This window comes from Plectropomus leopardus, chromosome 12, assembly GCF_026936395.1.
Source record: "Plectropomus leopardus strain MGB_pleo_1.0 chromosome 12, ASM2693639v1, whole genome shotgun sequence".
Classification (NCBI taxonomy): domain Eukaryota; kingdom Metazoa; phylum Chordata; class Actinopteri; order Perciformes; family Serranidae; genus Plectropomus; species Plectropomus leopardus.
This window is the reverse complement of record NC_142187.1, coordinates 23,510,863-23,535,774: the sequence shown is the minus strand read 5'-3', so window position 1 is coordinate 23,535,774 and position 24,912 is coordinate 23,510,863. Positions and strand designations below refer to the sequence as shown.

The 24,912-nt window shown below is 38.4% G+C and overlaps 1 protein-coding gene and 2 long non-coding RNA genes across 5 annotated transcripts in view; 1 reads left to right on the top strand and 2 right to left on the bottom strand.

Annotated features, from left to right (window-relative positions):
- LOC148188106 (uncharacterized) overlaps positions 1-7,028 on the bottom strand; it is a 43,223-nt gene extending 36,195 nt beyond the window's left edge. The window contains exons 1-2 of the long non-coding RNA XR_015778169.1: positions 6,684-7,028; positions 4,498-4,620 (exon numbers count right to left, since the gene is read on the bottom strand). This is a non-coding gene — a long non-coding RNA (uncharacterized LOC148188106). The remainder of the gene's footprint in view (positions 1-4,497; positions 4,621-6,683) is intronic.
- LOC121952008 (adenylate cyclase type 1-like) overlaps positions 1-24,912 on the top strand; it is a 54,363-nt gene that overhangs the window by 22,251 nt on the left and 7,200 nt on the right. For both annotated transcript variants that reach the window (XM_088085560.1, XM_042498516.2), the window contains exons 5-11: positions 11,869-11,996; positions 13,188-13,346; positions 13,648-13,789; positions 15,956-16,111; positions 21,018-21,215; positions 22,019-22,116; positions 22,259-22,343. In XM_088085560.1, coding sequence (XP_087941686.1) covers positions 11,869-11,996; positions 13,188-13,346; positions 13,648-13,789; positions 15,956-16,111; positions 21,018-21,215; positions 22,019-22,116; positions 22,259-22,343 — 966 coding nt within the window. The remainder of the gene's footprint in view (positions 1-11,868; positions 11,997-13,187; positions 13,347-13,647; positions 13,790-15,955; positions 16,112-21,017; positions 21,216-22,018; positions 22,117-22,258; positions 22,344-24,912) is intronic.
- LOC148188105 (uncharacterized) lies at positions 9,680-24,578 on the bottom strand. Of its 2 annotated transcripts, none has more exons than XR_015778173.1 (3): positions 24,027-24,578; positions 23,337-23,501; positions 9,680-11,110 (listed from the first exon to the last, which is right to left on the bottom strand). It is a non-coding gene; the product is annotated as an uncharacterized LOC148188105 (long non-coding RNA). The 2 variants fall into 2 exon arrangements; XR_015778172.1 differs by lacking the exon at positions 24,027-24,578 and adding an exon at positions 23,855-24,019.

Sequence of the window (24,912 nt, the reverse complement as noted above, 5' to 3'; positions counted from 1 at the left end):
TACGAAGAGCGGGCGATGCCACATGGCCACTGGGCATCATCTCATAATACCATTCCAGCACCATCCCCACACCACCTGTCCACTCTTTGGACTTGTCAAGCTGCATGGGAAGAGGGCCAGGAACGCAGTGTACTCCTAAAGTGCTGTTGTAGTAGACCGAGTCTCCTCTCCTCTCCTCTCCTCTCCTCAAGCCATTCAAACAAAATGTTAACATAATTAAGAAATAAGGCAGGCAGTCTCATCCCATTTTAACTTCAGGTAGCTAACACAAACTCAGACTCAGCCTCTAAATTTGACACAATCACTTTCACGCTTAATCTCAGACATTAGATATTTTTGTGTTTGTGCATTGAGGAACAGTTTACCACTATTCAACCTTGTTCTCCATATCAATCATCGCTAATGCTCACAAAAGAAATGTATTACTTCTATTTACCCAAAGAGACAGGCTATGATTTACTCAATTTCAATTTGAAACACATTAACTATTGCAGTCTTTCTCCTCCGTCTGCAGCTGAAAACAAACTGTAAACAAAACACTGACATGTTGGATCCTTATAAACTTAAAATCTGTCAGCATGTAAGCAATTACCCATGTACACATCCAGCAGACATGGAGCAACATTACCACTTATTCAGTCATGTTGGTGTAGTCTCCATGTACTTCTGAGGGAAGCATATGGTCCTTTAGTTGCTAAATGCTCCACCATGTTCTGCAGCCAGACACTAAGTTTCCTCAGCTGTTATTTGGTGCAGGCCAGGTAACATTCACTGGGTGTGCTGTCGCTTGAAATGGGCCTGATAAGAGCAGCAAGAGTGAAACTAAACACGAAACAGGTTGCAGGACTTGGGACCAAAACAAACCAAAAACAATAGCTTAAAGATGCTAAAGCTCTCCATGGACTTCAGAGTCCTTGCATACATTCTTAATTTGAAAATACTGATCAGTCGAACTCTAAGAAATTCTCTCTTTCTCTCTCTGACTATGCAAATAGTTTGTTCCCTTGTCACATGTTGTGAGTATGTCCCAAAGGAAAGACAGTGTAGCATTAGCTTTGCAAGCTTACAGTCAATAATGGATGGAATAAAGAAAAAAAAATCAAGTCACTGGTATGGTTTGGATTTTAAAGCTGGTTGCACCACTTTTTTTGAAGTGTGTACCCTTATCAACCTTTCTGTCATCAACATCGACCGCAAGTACAAGCAGGTGTCCAACCTACAAAAACAAGAACCAAGAACTTACCACTGGCTCCTGCTGATGCAAATATTGATCAGGTGAAGCTGTTTCACTTAACCTAGCTATTGGTTTCTATATATAGGTGTAGATTTCAGGGGTAAATCAAGAGACACGATTCAGATCATGTGCATATACCACCACCACCCCATATAACACATAATAGTAGCAGAGGACTGTTATTTTGACCAAATTTCCCACATTTACACCATAAACTGATGCAAAAATAGGCACAAAGTGGTGCACAGAAATTTAAGAAAATGCAGGAAATTAAGTTTTTGATTTCAATTATGCAATTATGTTGTCACTATAATGTCAATTTTAAAACACATTAGTAATTTACAAACATAATTTATAGGGGACAGGGTTGCACAAAGTGTGAGCCTTCCCTAAACTCAGCAACTCAGTGGAGAGAAGCAACAAATTTACATAAGACATAAAAAAACGATCTCTTGGACTGTGCGATATGAAGCACAAGGGTAGCTTGAAAATTCAAGTTTAGCGGAAATCCACTCACACTGATCAGTGTTTGCTGTTTGGTTTCCAACACCCACAAAAACACAAGCTGAGAGTAATTATAACTCTTCACCAGCAGGCTGAGAATCTGCCGACTACACCGCTGAGACCGAAGACAAAGGGCGCAAACATCTCAGGAAAGCTTTAAAACCCGTATCACTGCTCAAACGTGGACTAACCCTTTGAAACCTGGACATATTGCATCTTGATTTCTTTCAAAAACATGGTTAGAAGGCAATGAGCAACCTAAAAAGAAAAAGAGAAATTAACTAGAAATAAGCAAGAAATTAGTGAAAAGTATCAGAAAATTGGCACAAAAATTAATTAATTCTGTAAAAAAAACAACCTTTAAATGTGTAATTATGATGATTAGAAATGCAATTCTCTGGAAATGTATTCCCTAGCTTTTTTAAAAAAAAAAGAATTTCCTAAATCTATCAATTTCTTGTAATTTGTGGGACATTTTTTGCCAAGTTGGTCATTGCCTTTTGTCCCATGTTTTTGAGAGAAATCAAACCAATTTGCAGGGTTTCAAAGGTTGAAATAACTATAAAAGGCATCTGAATACAGTACAAGAATATGGATATCAATCCAGGTTTCAAAGGGATGAAATAGGGAAACTATAACACCAGATAAAGCAGAAACAATAATTATTCTATACATGACTGAAGTGACAAAGTTTACCGGTCAAAATGCTACTGTTAACAGAAATGTAACAGCTGGGATTTTTTTGTGGTAGCTTAAACAAAAGTAAATATTTCCATATAGCAATCACAATGATTGTGACAATGTTTTTTTAAGGAAAGTAATAGAACAGAGAGATTAAATTCAAAGATGGATAACAGGAATATAAATTAACACTCCAACTGGTCATTCTATAAACACTTCCTCTCTCTGGCTGAGTTTCCAACAGTCTGTCCGGCTCCCCAAACAACAGCTTCTGTTGTGAGAGGGACTCTGTGATTAATTTATGGTCGCTGTGATGCCATATAACATTAATAGCTCCGGACTGGATGTGCTTTTGTGTCTTGTCTGCATGTGTGTACGTGTGCGCATCGTCGCTCGTTTCCATGGCAGAGTTTCACAAAGCTTTTCATTCTTGTCTCTCTTTTCTCTCCTCTCGCAACACCTCCCTGCATCACAGCTCTGAGACTCCTCTGCTCCTTGTTTCTCAGCTTTTTGATTGACATGCAGCAGCCTACTTCCCTCAACTGTGTCTTTTATGCCCCGTGGTTCTCTGCACTCTCTTCCTCTCTCGTGTTTCCATTTTTAGGATGGCTCAGTGATGTATCTATCTCCTGCCTCTTACTTCCTCGACAAGTCAGAGTTCCCTCTTCATTCACACGTATATGACTGTGAAGGCTCACAGAATAGCCTGCATCACATGTGCAGTGCATGAATGTGCGCTTGAGTTTACAAAATTCATTCCCATATTTGTATCTTGAGTCTTTTTTTTTCCCCAATAACAATTTACCCAAACATATCTGACAGCATTATTATTCCCTCAGTAAACATTTTACTGTAAGTACTTCATTAACTGGAAGAACTGACAAAGCAAAGACTCATCTAGTCGTGAGTAACCTCAGGTGGTGCAATTTCAGTTCTAATCTCTTAGTGAGAAAATATGAAGATTCCCAAAACAGTGGGGGGAAATGCAACAATTATATTCTCAAGGAGGAGTAAAATTCTTCAAAAAGTTAACTTTAAAAAACCTTTTCCAATTGCTTTGTAGATGTGATCACTGGTACATCTGTGGGGTTATATAATGGAAAAACCTACGCCAAGAAAAATCTAACAAATACAACTGCTAAGGATGCTAATAAAAATGTAATACTCTTAAATTAGGCACAAGGACTGTTCACTGCCCACACTGTGACAGCTGCCTGCCAGAAACTAAAGTCTGGGTGTAAACACTGCTCAAAGATCCCTGTTTGGGTTTGTATCATGAGCAGGTGCAAGGATCACTGTCAAGTCCTGCAGTTTCCCAAAGACGCCTGTGTGCTAAAAACTGTGGACTAAAGCAAAACCCAAGCCAAACAAGCCAGCTTGAGATCCCGTTGGAGGAGTACTAGAGAAGAAAATGCTTCTGTTTCAGGCAAAAAAAAAAGTCATGATGATGGTGGCCCTCGCACTGAGCAAACCATAAAGCAATGTGTATTACTTGAAGATGGGGTGGATCACGTGGAGGCAGATTACAAAAGGTCGGTCAAAACTGAAGCAGAGGCCGAGATATCCTGACTTTTAGTCACTAAAATGAGTCAAGCTCCAAAAACACTGGATCCAACCCTTTTCACCATGCACCTCTAGCATTTGAATACTAAAGTCCAAAAACTGAGCTTGCTTATAAGGCGGGTTTGGGGGCATGCTCCCCCCCAAAAATCTTTGATTTCCCCGATCTAAATATGTGCAATTTTAGACATTTGGAGAGCAAAAATTGCATAACAATAGCTTTAAAACCATGTCAGATGGCAGTTGTATAAATCATCTGTTTTTGTATGTCTGTGGTATTGACCAGTGGTGTGAAGTAATAATACTTTGTTACAGTACTTAAGTATTTTCAGGGAGTATCTGCACTGTACTGGAGTATTTTCTATTTCTGCAAACTTTTACTTCAATCTTCCTCCACATTTCCTAAATAAACAAATATAAATATATATATATATATATGTGTGTGTGTGTGTGTGTGTGTGTGTGTGTGTGTGTGTGTGTGTGTGTGTATAATCCTGTGAACAGTGGGCAGACAGTACCTCTCTGATCGCCGTCTTCTCTCTTTCTCTTTCTGTCACTCTCCTCTTCCTGTCCCGCTGCATTTCTCTTCCAAAAGCTGAGCTTTGTTTGCTGTGGAGTTTTTCCTCTCTTCATTTTGCACTCTGTGTAAGGGAAAAAATAAACACAAGGTCAACTGATATTTCACTAAGCTAGCCAGCTAAGGGTTAATTCATTCAAGTGGAACTTGATGCTGCACAGGCATGATGGATGGTCACTTTTTTAAAAAAAAAAACAAAAAAAAAACATGTTTAAACACAACTGCGGCACAAGAGCTACAACAATTCTCATTAAATTTTGATGAGAATTATAACAGCTCAAATGGTGTCTGACTGGGGATGAATAACAGTGATCTAAAAAGTTTACAAGTAAAGTAAAAGTATCTAGTTACATCACCTCATCTGTAGTATCTTGCATCGAGTCGATCTAATGATGTGTTCACACTGAAGGCAATGCAAGCGTTACGCGTGGCGAGTTTACATACAAAGTTAATGCAAAGAGGCGAATAGACACAAATTCAAACCAGGCAGTGTAATGTACATAATGGACGCAACACTGTGGGCGCGAAAACTTAAACGATAATTGTGTATGACACTGTGTGATAGCCTATCAGCTATCTAGCTGAGAGTCCCCTGACATTACTGAGATCCAGAAATGAAGGAGAAACTATGTCGCTGTCTGTGGACACACGGAGCTACACTCATCAGTACTGCACAGAGACACAGCAAATAAGAAACCAAAGGGCTCTGACATCAGTGGGCAAAGCGAAAGGTAAGCTGTGAAAATACACCTGTGTCTCCTCTAAGCTATTTTTGTCGAGTTGTGAAGGCTTCTAATGTGCAGTTTGATAATTAATAAAGAGTGTTAGCATCGTGGGTCACTCAGTTTCACGTGTTTACATCCAGCTTTCTGTTGTGTTTTACGTACAAACAAGTTAGCAGTTAGCTGAGTCTGCTAGCTAACGCAAACACAACCATAACTTCCGAGGGCGAAATTTCACCAGTTACTCCAGCGGCCAGATACACTCAACCGGCGTGACGCGAAAATTTTATCGCGTTTAGTGTGAATGAGGTAATAAGGATTTCCTGACATTCTTCACATACCAATAATGCTGCTAATACCACCCATGGAGTACCCAAAAACCACCGCGTCTACCAAAGATTGCATATTGACGACAAGAGCATTCACTTCATCAACCACCCCCACCCTCTTTGCAATTGCCACACTAAAGTAACATTTTAGGTGACCTCAGTGGTCAGTACATAGACTGTATATGCTGTATATACATATATATACACTTCTGTCTATGGGTCGGTATGGTCATGAGATCATGAGGGTTATTTTTTAGAACTATATTTATAATATATAAGAGATCTAAAACTAAAAATGTATAGCATAAAATCAGTTAAGAAAATGAGATTAAAAAGACAGAGGATAAAAAAGGAAAAAAGAGAATAGCTTACAAGTGATGATGGATGCAATCTTAACTGATGTCGAATGACCTCATATAATTGAAGTTATTTTAAAAAGGTTGCCAAATTTTGTAAATTTTCTATTCTTGTTTTTTTATAGAGAGAATTAAATTTTCTATAGTTTCAGGTGTTTCATTACATTATTCATTAGATGTGAAAGTGTTGTAGTGGCCTTTTGAATTTTTATTTGGAAAATATAGGCTGCATATTTTGGATTTGTCATATTTGAAGAATATCAATAGTTTATTAGTGTCATTACAGTTCCTAAGCATTGTGTTTAATTTCATAGAAACATGTAGATAGCATTACTAGGCCTAAAATTATAATAGGCCTACTCACAGTGAGTGTTCATGCAGTGTGTTTTTTAAATATTGTTACACAAAAAACAGACAAAATAAAATTAAGACGTCATCATCTTGATGTCATCTTCATAATCAAATATAAATTGAAATTAATATTAAGCATTTTACATTTAACTTTTTACACAGAGACATTATATAATTAGATTAAGGTTCACACATACTGTTCACCATTTGCTTTGATAGAGAAGTCACTCCTTTACTTCATTATCTTCAAAGTTTGATGGGCTTCTCTACTGATTTACAAACATACGCATATTGCTGTGGCATCTAAACAAGCTCAAAATAGCCGCCCATGGTAGACATGACCAGCTTGCTGTATTTGGTTGTACTCACTGTTTTGTTTGAAGGTCCAGGGTGCTGTGGGTGTCGATTGATTTGCAGGATGTGAAGAGAGTTGCTGGGTGAGGCTGCGCTGATTTGTCTGACTGTCGTGTCAAAATGAAATTTTAAAAAAACCCAAAACAAACATGAAAACAAAGTTCAAATTAAATAAATCAAATAATAAAACTAAGATTTAACCAAAAAACACTGGCTGAAGACTGTCCTTTTGGTGTTTTCCCTGCTTGAGTAATTTAACACACCTGCCTTTAATGAGAGGATCCTGTGCTGCAGGTCAGGTGAGGCATTCAAGTGACTCCAAAAAATGGGAAATTATAAGGGCTTGCTAGAAATGGATCTAACAGATACTGTGGGCCCTAAAGTATGTCAACAGCAGCCCACAGATATTTTAACAAGTTTGTAATCTTTAATATTTCAACCCCCCTCATCTTTGTTAAGAAAACACTCTTGGAACGCTGAACATTTGGTATTTCTCAAATCCGTCATATCTGTTAAATATATCTACATTATTATGTTTGCTTAACAGATCTCCAACACCCGCTCGCTCCAACCCACCAGTTTGTGGTGGGTGTAGGAAGTGTTGATATATTATTCATTGGTCGCTGCACATAAATTATTGCATATTAATTCAAATCAATAAGGGAGCTGGGTGATAAAAAGGGAAACATCCAGTCGCTGCTCGCTTGCAGGCGGAGAGAAGTCAGTGGAGCAGGGAAATGTTGAGAGAACTGTAGATTTTGTGGGCCCTTGCAATGAATCATTGTCAGCCTATATTGATGTAATGTTGACATGGAATAAATCAAGATTGGAAAATGTTTGTTAAATCTGTGTAATGGCCTAATATAAAATTCATAAAACAGTGTGATTGCTTAATTTGAATTAAAAAAGTGTTTCAGCTCTGTGCCATAAGTGTTTAAACAACTGAGGAAGAGACAGAAACATATACCCTGTCTGTGTGGAGCCCCCCCCCAAAGCTACAGGAGTGGAAACCCTAATCTTTAGCCTCATCAATAATGTGTACACAGCAGCACTGATCTTTGTCTATGTGTGGAAGACAAAGCACGGTGTCTACTGCGCTCTCCTTTGGGGACTTGTAGGAAATGAACTGCTGCTACTCTCAGCTGGCACATCTTTTCCTTTATTATCATTTACTGAATGTTCCCCTTCCCTGTCTCTGTGTCCCTTTTTGACTCCTCTCTTTGTCCGTGCACACTGAAGTGCTTGCTAATTTGCATCTCTTTAAGCATATGGGGAAACTGTATGTGAGGTGTTTGATTTACGACACCACACCATTCATATACTCTGACATCACATCACTTAAAACATAATATATATAATCCAAAACAGTCATCTTAAAGGGAGAGAAACATTTCTTTCAAAAATAAACATTTCTGCTCTGCAACTTTAACTTCTGCACAACTGTACAGTTCCTCCATTGCATCTTTTAAACATGCATTTTGGGTTTGGTTTTTGTAAGTTTTTTGGGGTTTTTTTGGGGTTTTTTTGGGTTTTTTTACTTTTTTAATCCACAAACCTTGTTGTGAGCAGTTTCATGGAGGAACTATTTTACTTATCACAAAATACACCCGCCAAAGGTATCACCAAGCAGAGGGAAGCGTGCATTTACTGCTAGCTCATCAGTTTTTCCAAATGTTTTTTTTTTTGGGGTGGGTGGGCTCTTTGAGCACCACAGGTCGAGTGGCATCTACTTCCGTTATATTCAACAAGAGGATGAGATATCTCTGTGGCCAATATCTTAGACACTCGGCAACTCACACCAATCTAGATTGATAAAAAGCACTACAGGTAAGATGAAACATATTCTTTTATTTTGGTGTGAACTGTCCCTTTAATACGATTGCTCTGGATCATTTATAATATGTTTTCAGTGAGGTCTTACATTATGATTTGATTTGAGTTTTGGGGGAGCTGTCCCTTTAAAACGAGTCTCATGCTTTCTTTCCCATAGAAATAGTGAATAGGTGTCATATTCTACCTGTCCCCAATACACTGTACCCATCTTGACCACCCAGATTGCCAACAATGCTTCAGTCACATGACGGTGGTAATCCTGCTTGGGACTGAATCAGCCCCTATAAGCCCTCACAGTGCAGATTAGCACAGGAAAAGTACAGAGTAGGAGACTCTGTAAGTACCAGGGCTTTCCCCTGCTTCCTGTAGCTTCAGCCATGCCTCACTATTGCGCCATCTGTTACTGCTCCGCCGTGACCTGAGTAACCCCCAAAGACACTTCATTGACTCTGTCACCGTAAAAAAAAGTTTTAATTGTCAAATGAAAATGAGAGACACATGGAGAGCATGGCGTTTATAAGTGTTATTTTAAAGAATTTCTCCAGCATTTTTTAAGTAAAGAAATTAAGATCCAGTCCAAAGGATACCATATTTACATTCTCAAGTCAATACTTTGACTACTACTTTCTTTTTACGCAACTCACAATTTGGTTTTGACATTTATTCTAAGGTGTTTGAAACTGAGCTGTGTATGTAGAGTGGACTACAGCCCCAGTTTGAGTATCATGGATTGAAGTAACCAGCAGCTCTTAAGCTAAGATATTTTGATGTTAAATTTAGCACTGAGCTCATTCCAGTGAACAAAGATTTAATATTTCGTATTTTTAGAACAGATTAACACAGCAGTGCAAACCTAAAACAAGGAGTTACACAAACAAGTTCAGATACAAAAATATACTATGTATGTGTGTGTGTGTGTGTGTGTGTGTGTGTGTGTAGGAAGGAAATCCCCATGAAGGAAATTAAAGAAGAAAAAATATACCATGTATACCAATATACCAAATATAACATGAAAAACCCATAACAACCACAACATATGATAAAAATAGAGTATAGTGCCTAATTTATTAGATCTCTAATCTTGAGTCGTCATTTAAGAGCAATTTCTATTTCAATTCAATATGCAGAATTATTTTTTCTTCACAGAAAAAGTATTTTACAGAAAAACTATAGAGCTTTTCAGCAGTCTACAACACACTTCTCTCTCATTTATCTGCTACTGAGTGCTTTTTCCTTTGTGTCAAAAATTACTTTTTACATGAACAGCACATGTGCCTCAATGTCACTGCACACTCAGAGGGCATGTACAGTTACATGATGCAAATAGTTGCTGCTAACTAGCCCCAGCTATCCCTCTCTTCTGCAACTCACATGGCTCGCATGTTAAAAATAAAGCGTCTGTCTTGTCTAGTGCCCACCGATGTGCAAAATTCTGAGTCTTTGTGCTCGTCACATGCATGGCCAGTGATCACATCACCTCCATGGAAACAATAAAGGGTTATGAGAAGGCGTCAACGGTAACCTGGTCTCCCTGGTAAAATCTCTGTCTGTTGCTCATATCCTCTGATAATGGGTTATATTTGTAAGCTGCCTTTTCATGCCGCTGCTTATTGTCCCTAAAGAGTGAGAGAGTGACTCACCTTATTCCCTAAAGTGAGACTGATCCGCTGATTCAGCTCCGCATTGTGGGAACCATTTCAGTGTTGGTGTGATATCAAAGTCTCGAGAGTTTGCATGGGATAATGAACATGCAGCACAAATATCAACCCGTGCAGATCCACAGCATCATCATTTATAGTTTCTCTCAGATTTTGTGTCTACAGTATATTTATTTCTTTATTTGACATTGCTAGTTTCTTCTTTACATACAGGTCATTGGGGTTGATACTGCAACTCTGTCCCATCAACTGTCTCTGTGATTGGTCATTTCTTTATGTGCATGCTGCTCTAAGCTTTATGTGTGAGCCCCACTTCCTAGCAATACTAATTTGCTGACTTTAACAGCCCAGACACACCAAACCAAAATCAAAGAACTAGTGGCAACAAATGAAAACTATTGCATCGCCTCCCTAAGACGACAGCCAATGGGCAACAAGCATGTACATTCTGCGCCTGCGTGAGAGGAAATAACTGTCCATAGCAGCAGGCGGTGGTAGTCTGTATTTACCATTCATAAATAGAAAGTGGAAGACTGACACCATGGGTTCAAGACACTGGTCAGCCAGTGAGCACATCAACAACACAGCCTGAAATTGATAGAACAAAATATATTTACAGTGTGCTAGCAAACAGTAACACAAACATTTACAAACTGTTTCTGTTAAAAAGGTCAATGGCTAAAAAAAATAATCTTACACAATATACTACTCCTTTGTTTGCTTTCCCCATGTTTCTCCTCTCATGCACTGGGCTGCACTGACAGTTAGAGTGATGTGATTCACTGACGGGTTTCGCTGTCTCCAGCACCGATTCAACAAGCTGAATCAGCCAAATAACAGCCTACAAGGTCCAAAAAGGGCTGACTAGTGCCAACGGTGCAGGACAGACAGCAAAAAACTAGGGCGGCAGAACGCACCACCCCCCGACTGTCGACTTGGTGTGTCAGGGCCCTAAGAAGAAGAAAGAGGGAAGACTTATTTGCTTTTGTGCTTTTTTGAGTTATCTATGATGACTGATACCACATGCATGTCTATATGCTTAATATGAAGCTACATGTTTGTTTAGCGTAGAAACTAAAGATCTGGGGAAAAAGACAACTGAGGGTAGTTTAAGTTGCTGCTCCTGGCAAATAAATAGTGAAGCAGACAACTGTGAAATCACATCATTTGAACACTTTGATTTATAACAGATTAAACAAACAAAATTTGACATAAATTGGTGAGCTTTAGTTCCTGAAGAAAGCATTCTTAAAATAACTTATATCACCTGTGTACTATGTGTAAAATTTTGAGTAGTGACATACTTTGAAATATTATAAACATCACAGTGTTATGATAAAGATGCTTAATTTGAAATAATTAATAGTGCCATTTTGAAAGGCCATAACTCCTGCACTGTAAACTCAATCGACCTCAGAACTTTCAGCAATGGATGGCTTGAAGCTACGCTACTAATTACATGAAGGATATGGATCAGTGTAATGGATAAACTATAATTAAATGTCAGAATTCGTAACTGAAGCACCACTGGTGCAACTTTGATTAAACTGGAAAAAATAATGCCCTTTGGTTCTCAGTTATAATAATTTTTTTTACCACTAACTGAGCTGACCGTGATGATTAATGGCTAATTTTTTAGGTTCTGTAGCACTACTTGTTGAGGTAAAGATGACATCTTTGGAATCACGATTTCTTTTTTTGGTTGGCAGGAGAACCACTGTCGCAGGATTAAGATCTTGGGGGATTGTTACTACTGCGTGTCTGGACTGACCCAGCCCAAGACTGACCACGCCCACTGCTGCGTAGAGATGGGTCTGGATATGATTGACACCATAACGTGAGTGCTCATATTCAGTCTTTGTTTTTTATCTTTTTTAGCATGTACAACTTTATGCCTATATTTTAATGGTAAAATTTGTGGAAATTGGAAACATTTCATCAGTGTAAACAACAGATGAAGTTATCATTATCTGCTCATCCATTCAATAGAACATGCTTTCTAAATAGGAGCTACAGAAATCCTCGCTTCAGTCTTTATTATTTTCAAACACACTGTTTAATTGAGTCCATGTTGAGAGATTTCCTTCGAGTAGAGCAAACTGCAGCCAGATCAGCCATGTGTGCTGTGAGTGAGTTCTAACACTGAACATCTGAGTGAGCACAACTACAGTTGGCTGAGAGAAAAAAGACTTTAATGGGGAAAGAAAATAAGCTATTTTATTGAGCTTGAAAGTGTTTGTTGTCTTTGCACCCCCTGAATAGTTTGGAAGTCGGGGGAAAAAAGCACCAAAAGGAAGAGAGGGACTAAGATGCTGCAACTGCTTAAATCAGAAACTTTCATGACTTGACTCGAAGCTTGTTAATTAGGATTCGACTCTTTCCTCAACACTGGTTAAATAGCAATGAGCAACATTAGCAGTCTGTTTTGTTCTTTGGTCTATTTTGCTATGTTAGGGCCTTTATGAACAGCGGTTGTTCTCTGTCGGCTTTTTGACACGTCGCCAAATCTATTTCGAAAGAATGCTACAGTTCAGTACAGTACAGTTTCAGTACAGTTTCAGTACAGTTTTATGCCAAAACTTGTTTCCGACCTTAATCTTTATACATTAAAGTTATTTTTATTACAGCAAAACAGTTCTTTAAACTACATTTATGACTGTTTTTGAGGGGATAGTCCACCCCAAAATCAAAAATACTTTTTTTCTTCAATGTTTTTTTGTTGCTTTGAGCACCACAAGGAGAGTGCCATCTACGTAGTTCCATTATTTGAGAGCAGACAAACATAATTTCAGATGATTTTTACAACACTTGGCAATGTCTATCTATCATATAATCTATTTTGAAAGACATAAGTATATGTATGGGTCTTATTGTTAACTGTACAGCACTTGTGCACAGTAAGGCTCCGTTGCTGTCACATTGTGCTATTTTTGTGCTCTGCCTGATTATAGATATTTCTCAGAAAGAGATAGAAATCTATATATAGATATGACCTTATGACCTCACTCCATGTGTTCTGCCCCTGCAGGTCAGTAGCAGAAGCCACAGAAGTCAACCTCAACATGCGCGTGGGCTTGCATACAGGTCGAGTGCTGTGTGGAGTGCTGGGCCTCAGGAAGTGGCAATATGATGTGTGGTCCAATGATGTGACCCTCGCCAATGTGATGGAGGCTGGAGGACTACCTGGGTCAGTACTGGACATTTTCCATGAGTACCTGCCACAACCCTTATGTGTACAGACACATAACAGGTTAAAACAGGATTGTTTTGAAACTTAAAATATAAACTTGTCCAGTAATGGCATAGTTTACATAACAGCCTATATTCGAATTCCTGAAATTAAATTATGGCTTTTGGTTACAGTGGGCCACCGCAGATTTTCAGTGGCTCTATCTGGACATCCCTATGAAAAACATTTTGGGGCACCACTGGCTATGAGACCAGTTGTATTGTGTATTATCCTGTCCTATCTCTGCCATTGTCCACAGGAAAGTCCACATCACCAGATCTACACTGGAGTGCCTAAATGGAGATTATGAGGTGGAGCCTGGAAATGGTCATGAAAGGAACGCCTTCCTCCAAAAACATGAAATAGAAACCTTCTTTATTGTGCCATCTCACCGACGGAAGGTAGTGTATTGTAATTCTGTGCTGAGAATGTATATACTCTATATTTAGCTTGTAGCAGAGGAAAATGATTTAGATGACAGCATGAGTTGTGTCTTGAGATTACACGTCATATAAGACGTTGGCCTTAGCTGAACCTTTTAATACCTAGACAGTGTGTACACATTAGCAAAGCTTCTGCAGGACGTATGCCAATCAGTATTATTGGACCTATGTGGTAAGTCAGGGTTACAGTGACTATGAGAGTTCAATGCACAGCAAATGAAGAACACACGTGCAAAGAGACACAACACAAGCTAATGAAAAAACATCGTCACCACTGTGACAACACATGTGCAGCAGTTGTGTCTATTTCTTCCATTCAAATTCATATAGCTTTTTTGGCATGAACAAAAATGTTAATGACAAAGCAATTCACAAAACAAAACAATTATTTTACACATAATACATATATGCATACAATGCATTTATTTTAACCCTTTAAATCACTTTTCTTGGACTGCCTTCAGATGCCTTTTACAAGTATTTAAACCTTTGAACCCTGACCAAATTGGTGCAATTTATTTCAAAAACATGGAAAAAGGCAATGAGCAACATGGGTAAGAAATGTTCCACAAAAAAGCTGGGGAAAAATATCTAGGGATAAAAGAAAAAAGTTAGGAAAATATATAAATATTTATAATTATCACAATTTAATATATGGAATTGTTTCAGAATTATACTTTTTTAAGCACTTTTACAGGTCTTGTTTGGTTTGTTTTATCTGCTTTCTTTCTCTTTTTTTACAATTGTACTTGGGTCATTTCTTCTTTTGACGCTCATTGCCTTGAAAGAAATCAAGCCAATTTGCTCAGATTTCAAAGAGTTAAATTTACAGGTCAATCCATCTCTTTTTATATAATGTATCCATATTGATCTGTGTATCTCTATCTATCTATATACACACATTTATACAAACACATACACACACATACACACACACACACACACACACACACACACACACATATATATGAATGCTGCTCTGTCTCCACCTCTCTCTTACATTTCTTTATTTGCCGTGTGTTGAGCTCTCAGTAGGCTGGGTTAAAAAAAAAAAGCAGGCTTATCTTGACCAGTCTTTATTTCTATGCCAAGATCAACAATAAAACCATTCTTCAAACAGAAATATAGTGTTGACCAAAGCATCCAGTGTCATATGAAAGAGCTCTCACACATTTATTGTTGAGCTGATCTCACTTCTAGCCTTTAATGGATTGGACTGAGGCTATAAAGCCCGGGGCATCTATCATCTGAAATCTGCACAGTCCTACAAACTTACAGAGATATATGTGTGTGTGTCAGTGCATACACATAAACATGCACATCTCCAACAGATGTGCCAAAAGCAGCTGGAGAGGGAATTTCAGTCTTGGTGCTGTATTACTCCTCCTCTCCTCTCCTCTCCTCTCCTGCCCCCCCCCCCTCCTTTCCTCTCCTCATTATTTCTTGAAGCAGGTTTATTGTTATACAATACAAGGCTTGCACATAGGTTGCATGGGTTCATACATAAACCTGTTAACATCCCAGTTGCATGTTATTTTTAAAAAAAAAATTTTTGATGTTTTTTTTTTGATATGCGGGAAACTTTGCTAATCCTCCTAATACAGCTGATGGTCCGACTACATAGAAGACATGGCTCAGAGAAAGATGTGCCCTGACTAAGCTGTGTTGAACACTCACTCTGCTATTGTGCCTGAAATTACACCTGCTCAGTGACACACTCCAACTTTGAACATCTATTTCTAAGGAAACGCTCCTGTGGCTCGTATTAGAGGGGAGAAACAAATAACCCGTGTGGTCGTATGGGTTGGAGGACTTGTTGATTTCTTACTAGAAATTACATTTCCTCCAACCCTTTAACATATGCTTTACCTGTATCACTCTTTCTAAAATAGCCTTATGTAAGAGAAATGAGGGCATCAGAGTCCTAAAACTATTAAAATCACCTAAGGGATTGACCTACCTATTTTAACAACTTTCTATTGTAATTCCTGAGCCCGATAATCATGATTGCATGCGTGTGTGTGTATGAACACGTGTGCATGATTTATAGACCCTTACATAATACATATTACTGTGTGGGGTATCATGACTAAATCCTTGTTCCCGTTTCTTATCTGGTGACAGATATTCCCAGGATTGATTCTTTCGGATATAAAGCCCGCCAAAAAGATGAAGTTCAAAACTGTGTGCTACTTACTAGTGCAGCTTATGCACTGCAGGAAGATGTTCAAGGCTGAGATTCCCTTCTCCAATGTCATGAACTGCGAGGACGGTGATAAGGTATAAACTCTCAGTGTCTATGTTGACGTTTCTGTGTTTGTTCGTGCTGTGATTTACGTGAATAGAGACAAAAAGGTGTAGCATGAATGTCTAGAGTTAACTTCAGTAGTGAGGAATATTTGATAAACGCTTGTTCGACTTATCTGGATTTCCAAATGCCCAGAAATGTGGCCTTAAATATTGATTTTAACCACAACTTGATATTTTATTGTCTTCATACATGCTTTTTTTAAACATCTCTCAGGAATATACTTTCCATAGAACTACACAGCAATTAGGATGCATTTAAAATTATTCCTATTTATATAAAACAATTTCATTTAATTGATATCCCTGGATGTTGTGTACAAAAGCCTCACTTCAGGTCATGCCGCGACATTTCAAAGCACTTATCAAAATTACGTGGCTGCTGCATAATTTTTAAGTCATGAGTTAAAGCTCTGTCAAACATTGTTCCAACAGAACAGAGTCGTGCATTATCCAAGGAGTCTTTGGCAAACATTAGAGGAGCAACAATGTGCGTTTGTGGATTCCTTGGTTTAGTGGCTTTTTTAATGTGAACTCTTGGACTCACAGTAGATATTAGCATTTGTAAGAGATGCTCACGTATCCAAAGCTGTTAAACTTGTGTCCTTTGTCACCATATTGAATACTGAACATAGCACTCTTGCAGTGATGTATCTGCAGCACAGTTTATTCTGTCTCCTTCAGATCTTTGTTGTAGACTCTGTTGTAGAGTTAAAGCTGAAACAATAAGAAAATTAGTCTATTGACAGAAAATTAACCATGAACAGTTTTATAAAATCAATTTATTTGTCTTATGTTATAGTTAAATGCCTGTTTTGGAGTTTTGGGTGCTTAGTTGGACAAAGTCAGCAGCTTGCAGTGGTTTCTTGTTTCTGACATTTTGTAGATCAAATGATTAACCAAGAAAACATTTGGCAGATTGATCTTTTTTTTTTTTTTTTAAATAAGTGTTACCTGTTTTGTAAAAATCAATTTCTTTGTCTGATGTTATAGTTAAATGCCTATTTTGGAGTTTTGGGTGCTTAGTTGGACAGAGTGAGCAGGTTGCAGTGGACACTATTTTCTGACATTTTATAGATCGATTGATTAATTAAGAAAACAAGTGGCAGATTGATCAATAATTAAAATATATATATATATATATATATATATATATATATTTGTTACAGCCCTTTTCCTAATCATAGACCTTCTTAGAATTAACTCTGTTGTTTTCATTCCAATCCACCACTGACATCCTGATATAATCACTGGTTTCCTCCACTTGCCTCGCCCTTGCTCGGCTTTTGTCTGGTAATTTTTTAGCTTGTTCCCAAAAATGTTTTATCTTTAACAGTTGTGTCTATGCAAATCAAATATTACAAACAGTAACTGTAAAATATGAAACAGGGCTCAACCGATATTGTTTTTTTAGTGCCAATATGATACCGATTACTAGTACTTAATGAGAGTGATGACCACTATTTGGAACCAACATGCATTTACAATAAAAATTAAAATATTTCTGTCGAAATTTAGAATTTGGAAAATTACATACTCCAAGACAAAATTTTGTTTTAATGTCTTTAGCAAATGTTTAAGACCAGAGGGAGATACACAGCACGTTTTCATTTATTAAATTTATCGGCAATAATTAAAATAAAACGCATTTATAGATAATCAGCAAAATGCCAAATATTAGCCCCCATTAGCGGCAAGGCCGATAATCTATCGATCCCTAATAAGACACCAAAATACATTGGTATGTGATTACTTACTTTTGTAATGTATTAAAAAATGAAATTGTTTTTTTTGCAAAATTTTTAGAAAAGCAAAATAATCGCAAAAAATGTCAGCTGTGCAGTTACAATGCCTGTTAAAGGGTTAAAACTCTATCTATGTGCTATGATTTAGCTGAATTGGCAAACATCACTTTAGGAGAAAACAATTCAGGATTCTAAGTAATTCAAAGGGCTTCACAAACTCGCTCTTGCAACCTTCTCTTATTTAATAAATGTCTTTCAGAGGATGTATGCTTTATCTTAAGAAGACAGGGACTGATAGTAAGTGATGATCCTATCAACTATAATGACCTCAGCATGTCAGAGACCAACAAACCATATCCCTCGCATATACTGTCAGTGACTCTGGCAATCTGGCCTTATGTCAAAGAGCTTACTTGACCTTGTGTGCCTGAAGACAAATCCTGTAGCCTGGCAGCTGTACAATTCTTGCACCACCTGTTTTAATCCAGATTTTCAAGTGTGTGTGTGTGTGTGTGTGTGTGTGTTGGATATGTATTTTTCTTGTTGTGAGGACAAAAAACTGGTCATATCATCAAACACTGGGTCTCACTTCCCCAAAAAACAGTTCCTGAAAGGTCATGTTAGAGTTAAATCTAAGGTAAGTATCAATAAGACATGCAGCAGTTATGGTTAAGGTCAGAATAAGTATCCAGGGAATTAATGTATGTCACAACAATGTCATCACAAATATAAAGGTGCAGACTTGTGCGTTTAAATATTTATCATAGAAGGTTACTTTTATAATGTTGCCCTCAGCGGCTTCATCCATTCGATCTTTACTTCACACTACGTGACAGTGTCTCCTCGTAGATCTACTTTACTAGTAATAGCAACATCCTCACATCATGGACAGAAGCAGATTAGTATAAAATGAAAGACAAATAGAAAAGTGGGGACAGGTTAAGTCATACATGCACCTTCTGCTGAATGGTTATTTCACATTCAGACCACACACACTTGAATGGAGTGAAATGACATATGCATTCAAGGCACGGAGAGGAGCAATATAAGGGACAGGGGATGAATGAATAGGATTTTTGGTGCAGCAGACACGACTGTGCTGCATTGAGCACAATATGGAATATAAGGAGAAGTCTGCATCGCAGGTCGTTGTGCGGCTGCGTCATAAATATCACAAAACCAAAGCACAAGGGAGGCACAGAGAAATAACGGGTGGTAATGGTGAGATAATGGAAGAAGAAAGGCTGGATGGAAGGAGGGAAGAATTAACAGAAAGAGGGAAAGAAATAAGGAAGAGCAGATGAAGCAGGGAAATGAAGTAGAAGTAAGGATGACTAGACAAAACCGAGGAAGAATAGCTGGAAGAAATAAATCAGACAAAAGCAGAGATGGAAATAATACAGAAAGGAAATACAGGCAGAAGCAGGGAGGGAAGTTATGAAGTGTACAGAATTTAGGAAAGAAGGAAAGAAGAAGGTGTACAGAGAGGCAGCAGAGAAAGAAGAATTGAAAGAAGGAAGAAAATAAGTAAAAATATACAAAAGCAACGAAGGAAGGATGAATATATTTAAGCAAGAAAGGGACTAAGGAAGTAGGGAGTAGGAGAGAAACCAGGAACTAAGAAAGAACAGAAAGAAGCAGGGAAAGAAATAACAAAAAATGGAAATATAGAGTAGCAGAGAAGGAAACAGGGAGTAAGGAGGAATATACAAAGCCAGGAGAAATTGGGAGGAGCTGAGAAAATATAGATGGAAATAATGATGAAAGAAGGATGTCAGGAAGGATATACAAAAGCGGGAAAGGAAAGACGGAATTAGGAAAAAGTATATGAAAGCAGGAGCGTAAGAAATAACATAAGCCCCTTCTTTATGCCGCCTTTGCATTTTTTCACAGAACCAAGCGATGGCGGCATCATGCCGCTCCAGTCTGTGATTTTAAAAAGCATCCAGTATTGCAAAACCAGCATCAGCCTCTTCTGTGACATGCAACAGAGGTGTTGCAGTGCTTGTTGAACAATCACAAACAGCATAACATGGCAGTAACTATCATTTAGCGACCCTGTTATATGACAGTTGATCTCGTCCCTTGTGCTCAGAGGGTAAATAAGCTCCCGAATCTCATTGTTCACACAATTTGCAGACATTTACACCTGCTGTTCTTCTTTGAGATAGCTGCTAACTGCTAACAGCCGTTTTTAAATCTCCCACGGTCACTTGCACACATAACACGCAGTCAAGATGTCCTCCCATCCTGCCGCCTGTCAGGTTTATACAGAGGCGAGCGCTGTTACTACCCCTCATGGAGGATTAAAGGCGAGACAACTCTGTCCCCCATTCTGCGATTGTACCTTATCTACAGAATGATGAGGTGGCCTAATGACGGGATATGCCTGCCTAAAACAGGCAGTGTAAAAGTGGTTATAGTGAAGCAGGGAAAGTAGTAAGTATGAATAACTGGAAGCAAGGAAGGAAGGAAGGAAGGAAGAATATACTGAAGCGGGAAAGGGAAGACGAGAGTAGCAAAGAATAGATGGAAAGAGATGGGGAAAGCAGGAAATAAGGCAGCATAGAGAAAGCAATAGAAGCAGAGAATGAAAGATAGAAGAATAGATGGAAACTGGGAGAGAAAGCAGGAAGTAAGGAAGCAGGAAGGACAGAAAGAGAGGAGGAAATTAAGGAAGTCAGTGAGCTGTACACATTCATGTCATGTCATGAACTCGTGAACAGTCTGGTGATCCTTACTCACCCTTTGCTCCCCTACTGTGCCACAGAGACACGCAATTCATCCAGCATACTCACTTACATACACACACACATACACACCTACACACACACAAACATCCACTCTGCCATGTTAACTTGCTGGCTTTGCTCCAATGCCCAATGTTTTGCAAAGCTGCTCACTTTGGCTGCCTGAGACACTTAGACACAGCGGGGTGCATTCAGTAATGAAGTTAAGTGTGAAGGCAATGTCCTAATTTGAAAGTATAATCAGCTGCCCATGCTCATTGTTGACTCTTATTCACCCTTGTTCCTAATATTATAATACTCGAGTAGTGTAGAGAATTCAGGGCGCTGTTATCACACTGTTATTTTTCACTTTTTCAGCCAACATTTCTCTTTTATTTCCTCCAGCGGAGGGCCATGCGGACGGCTCCACAGAAGCTGAGGAATCGTTCCAACACAAACCAGGCTAATGTGATCCAAAGCAGCCCCAGAACCCGGGTCAACCGCTACATCGGTCGGCTGATTGAGGCCCGCCAAACCGAGTCAGACACGGCAGACCTCAACTTCCTCACTCTCATGTATAAGTGCTCTGAGCGCGAGCAGAGGGTGAGAAACTTAAGACCAGGGATACTCAACTTGCTTTGTTTGGGGGCCACTTTTGCTAAATGACAAGTAGCCAGGGGCCAATCGCAGCTGCGACATGCATGGGTCTAGGATTTCGGGACATATCTGATGCTAATATTTTATGACATTTCTAGGGTTTTAGCACACTTCTAGGATTTTAGGACATTTTGGGGATTTTAGGACACTTCTTGGATTTTAGAATGTTTCTAGGATTTTAGCACATTATAGACTTTTGGAACATTTCTTCTATTTTAGGACATTTCTAGGATTTTAGCACACTTCTAGGATTTTAGGACATTTGGGGTATTTTTGGACATTTCTCAGATTTTAGCATGTCTATAGGGTTTTAGCACATCTTTTGGTATTTGAGCACATTATAGACTTTTGGAGCATTTCTATGATTGTAGCACATTTCTAGGATTTTAGGATGTTTCTGGGATTTTAGGACATTAGGGGCTTAGCTGCACCTCTGTTGGGAGGATCCTCAACTGGCACATTTTTCATAAACAAGCTCTATTTTTTTTTTTGTTTGTTTTGCTATTTTTACACTCTGGCTCCTTATGTATACTTAAATTAAGAAAAAAATGTGTGAATCCCTTCATTTTTATTGTGAAGTAGAAAATTGTTGGGGGGCCAGCTGACACCCTTTTTGGGGCCAGATTTGGCCCGCAGGCTGTAAGTTGAGTATCACTGCTTTAGACATTACAGACAGTTAGATGCCGTGGATAAAGCCTTTGAATATGTATTTTGTTACTCACTCTCAACTGTTTTCTGGCACAACATAGTACCACCAGGTTCCTGATGAGTACTTCACCAGCGCAGTGGTCCTCTCTCTGATCCTAGCTGCCTTGTTTGGCCTTGTCTATCTTCTCATTATACCACAGTATGTACAGCAGATTCTCTTGTTGTCCTTTCTTCTCTCTATTGCTTTCACTCTCTCTCCATGTATCTATTTAATTGGCTCTTTCGGTTACTCAGGACCTTTAACTAACGCTTCCATCTTCTCTCCTTTTTTTCCCACTCAGGGGCACAGTGGTACTTGTCCTTCTCGTCTTCTGCATCTGTTTCCTAGTAGCTTGTATCATGTACCTGCATATCACTAGAGTACAGGTAAATACAGCTGCATTCCTCTTGTCTATGTTTTCTCATTCACTTTTTACTCACACATTAACTCCTTCTCTCTGATCTGGTGTCTCAGAGAGCCGGCAAGTTTCTTCATTTAAATTTTTCTCTGTTATGATTCTTCTTTTTTTCGCTGACTACAGAGAAATATGTAAATGTACTTTATACAGCCTTGTAATACTGAGTCAGTATTCATTGGTTTCAAGATTACTTTCTAAGCCTCTGTGCTATATTTTATGTCTGATGGCTGGTCTATTAATTTCAGCTTTTGTTGGGGTTAATGGTCATCCTCAAAGCTCATGACCACATCAGTTTTAAAGTTTATTTTTACACTTTGTGGCTTTTATACATTCATGTTCTCTTTTCCTGGCTGACCTTTGCTATCCCAATCAGCTTTTTGATTTCAGGCCTTTTTTTCTTATACAGTGGAACACATATACTATTATAACCTTTTTCTTTATTTCTAATGCAGATTACTGTCTAATTGAAATATGTGTGTTCATTACATAAATATGTAGTAGTGATACAAACAGTTTTGCTATTTTCTGAGATTTGTTGTCCGTTTCAAAGCTATTTCAAATGCTTTCAAATTACTGTACCAATTGAAAAAATTGCAAAAACTGAAATGCAAAACCTTTGTTCTTACTCCCATTTTTCACAGGTTTAAGTCAAAGATCTAAGACTTTTTCTTTTTCTTTTCACAAAAAGAATTATTTCTCTTTTTATTTTTCTTATTTTTCATTTTTGTTAAAATTAGTGTTAGTGAGCACTGCATATCTACCATGCTGATCCATCCAGCTGACAGGTGTAGCTTATCAAAATGCTCAAACAGCATCGTCACTACACAGGAGTGCCTTGGGATGGCCACAATAAAAGGACACTCTCTGTGCAGTTTTTTCACAACACAATGCAAAATTAATTTTTCAGTCAGTGAAATCACTAAGGTTAGGTTTAGGAAAAAGAAAAGTGATGAGGACATACCTTAAAGTAACTCCAAGTTTGGGGTGCCCGTAGCTCAGTTTGTAGAGGGGGTGCCCCATGCTCAGAGGCCACGTCCTCGCTGCAGGGGCTGTGGGTTTGATTCCGGCTTTGGCCCTTTTGCAGCATGCCATTCCCTCTCTCTCCGCCCTTCACACTTAAGTTGTCCTATCAAATAAGGCAAAAAGCCCAAAAAATAATAATAATTAAAAAAGAAAAAGACTCAAAGTTCACACAGTTCAGAACACTCATCTCCTGGGGAAACTCCTGTGTTTTGTGACCTATTCATCACCCCAACCTGCCTCCTTACATGTCGCTAGGGAATGCCTCCTTGCAGCCTTTCTAAGTACTTACCTGGTAAAATCATCCTGATAACATGAGTTCAAAATTCTGTTTCACTCTCTGTATCAGTCTGGGCTCTCTGCAGCCCCACTTTCAGTGCGTGGAAATCGCTTTTACACAAATACATTGCCAGTTAGACAGTAAGAGTCTAAAAAACAATGCAGTTTAATTATATTTACCCTGTGTATGTGACGTACCAGGGAACATCCTCTTTGTCACCAGTGGAACCAATCAGTAAATCAAACTTTTGCCAAATCCAGTAAAAAAATGGCAAAAAAAAGTATTTTCCACAGAGAAACTGCATCCTCTTTTTTTGTCTAATCATTGTAATCGACTCTATTACTGAATTACCTTCACTTATCGCTGTGTTTAGTAATGTTAGAGTTAGGCTTGCTGCTGTGGGAGCAGCCATTGCTGGTCTGTAATCACCTGCCTGCATACTCTGTCATCACCTACAACACAGTCCCTGATTGGCTGCCCATGTTTTCAGCTACAGTGGGGATCCCTGATTGGCCCAGCTGGATTTTGTGCTCTGCAATGTGTTTGGGGTGGCTGACAGTCCAGACTGATACAGAGAGTGAAAAAGAGTATTGAGTTTACATCAGCAGGATGGTCTTAGCAAACTACAAAATATGCGGGTTATGCACAAATTCTGAGTCATGATTATGTGGTATAGCTACAAATTTGGGTGCACCTACAAATAGTTTGAAAACAACCTGAACCATGATCACTATAAGCAGCTTCTACTGTGCTATTCTTATAACTTACATCATCATCTAAAACTAAACTAAAAACTAAAACTAGAAGACACATTTTAGTTTACTGAAATAAAAACATGCTTTAGAAAAGAATGAAAACTATCTAAAACAATATTGTGTGATTACAAAATTAGCTGGAATAAAAATAAAGACAGTCTCTTCAGTCTTAGTCAAATGTGTCTTAAAAACTTTGAAGAAGAATTGGATTATATGTCTATTAATGATGGGTTGTCTACATAACTGTGAGTTGGTTGCCTTCGCGAAGTGTTGTGTCTGTACTGTAATGCCTATTCTGAACTTCCTGCCCCTGACAAATATGCCACATTTTGTGATTTAAAAAAAACCCAACTAAAATTCATATTGAAAAAATAAAAACTAAATAAATTATATATATAATTTATTTTCATTTATTTATTTTGAAATTATATATTTCTTTTTAAAAGATATATGTTTTTTGGTGTTTGCCTTTATTAGAGGTA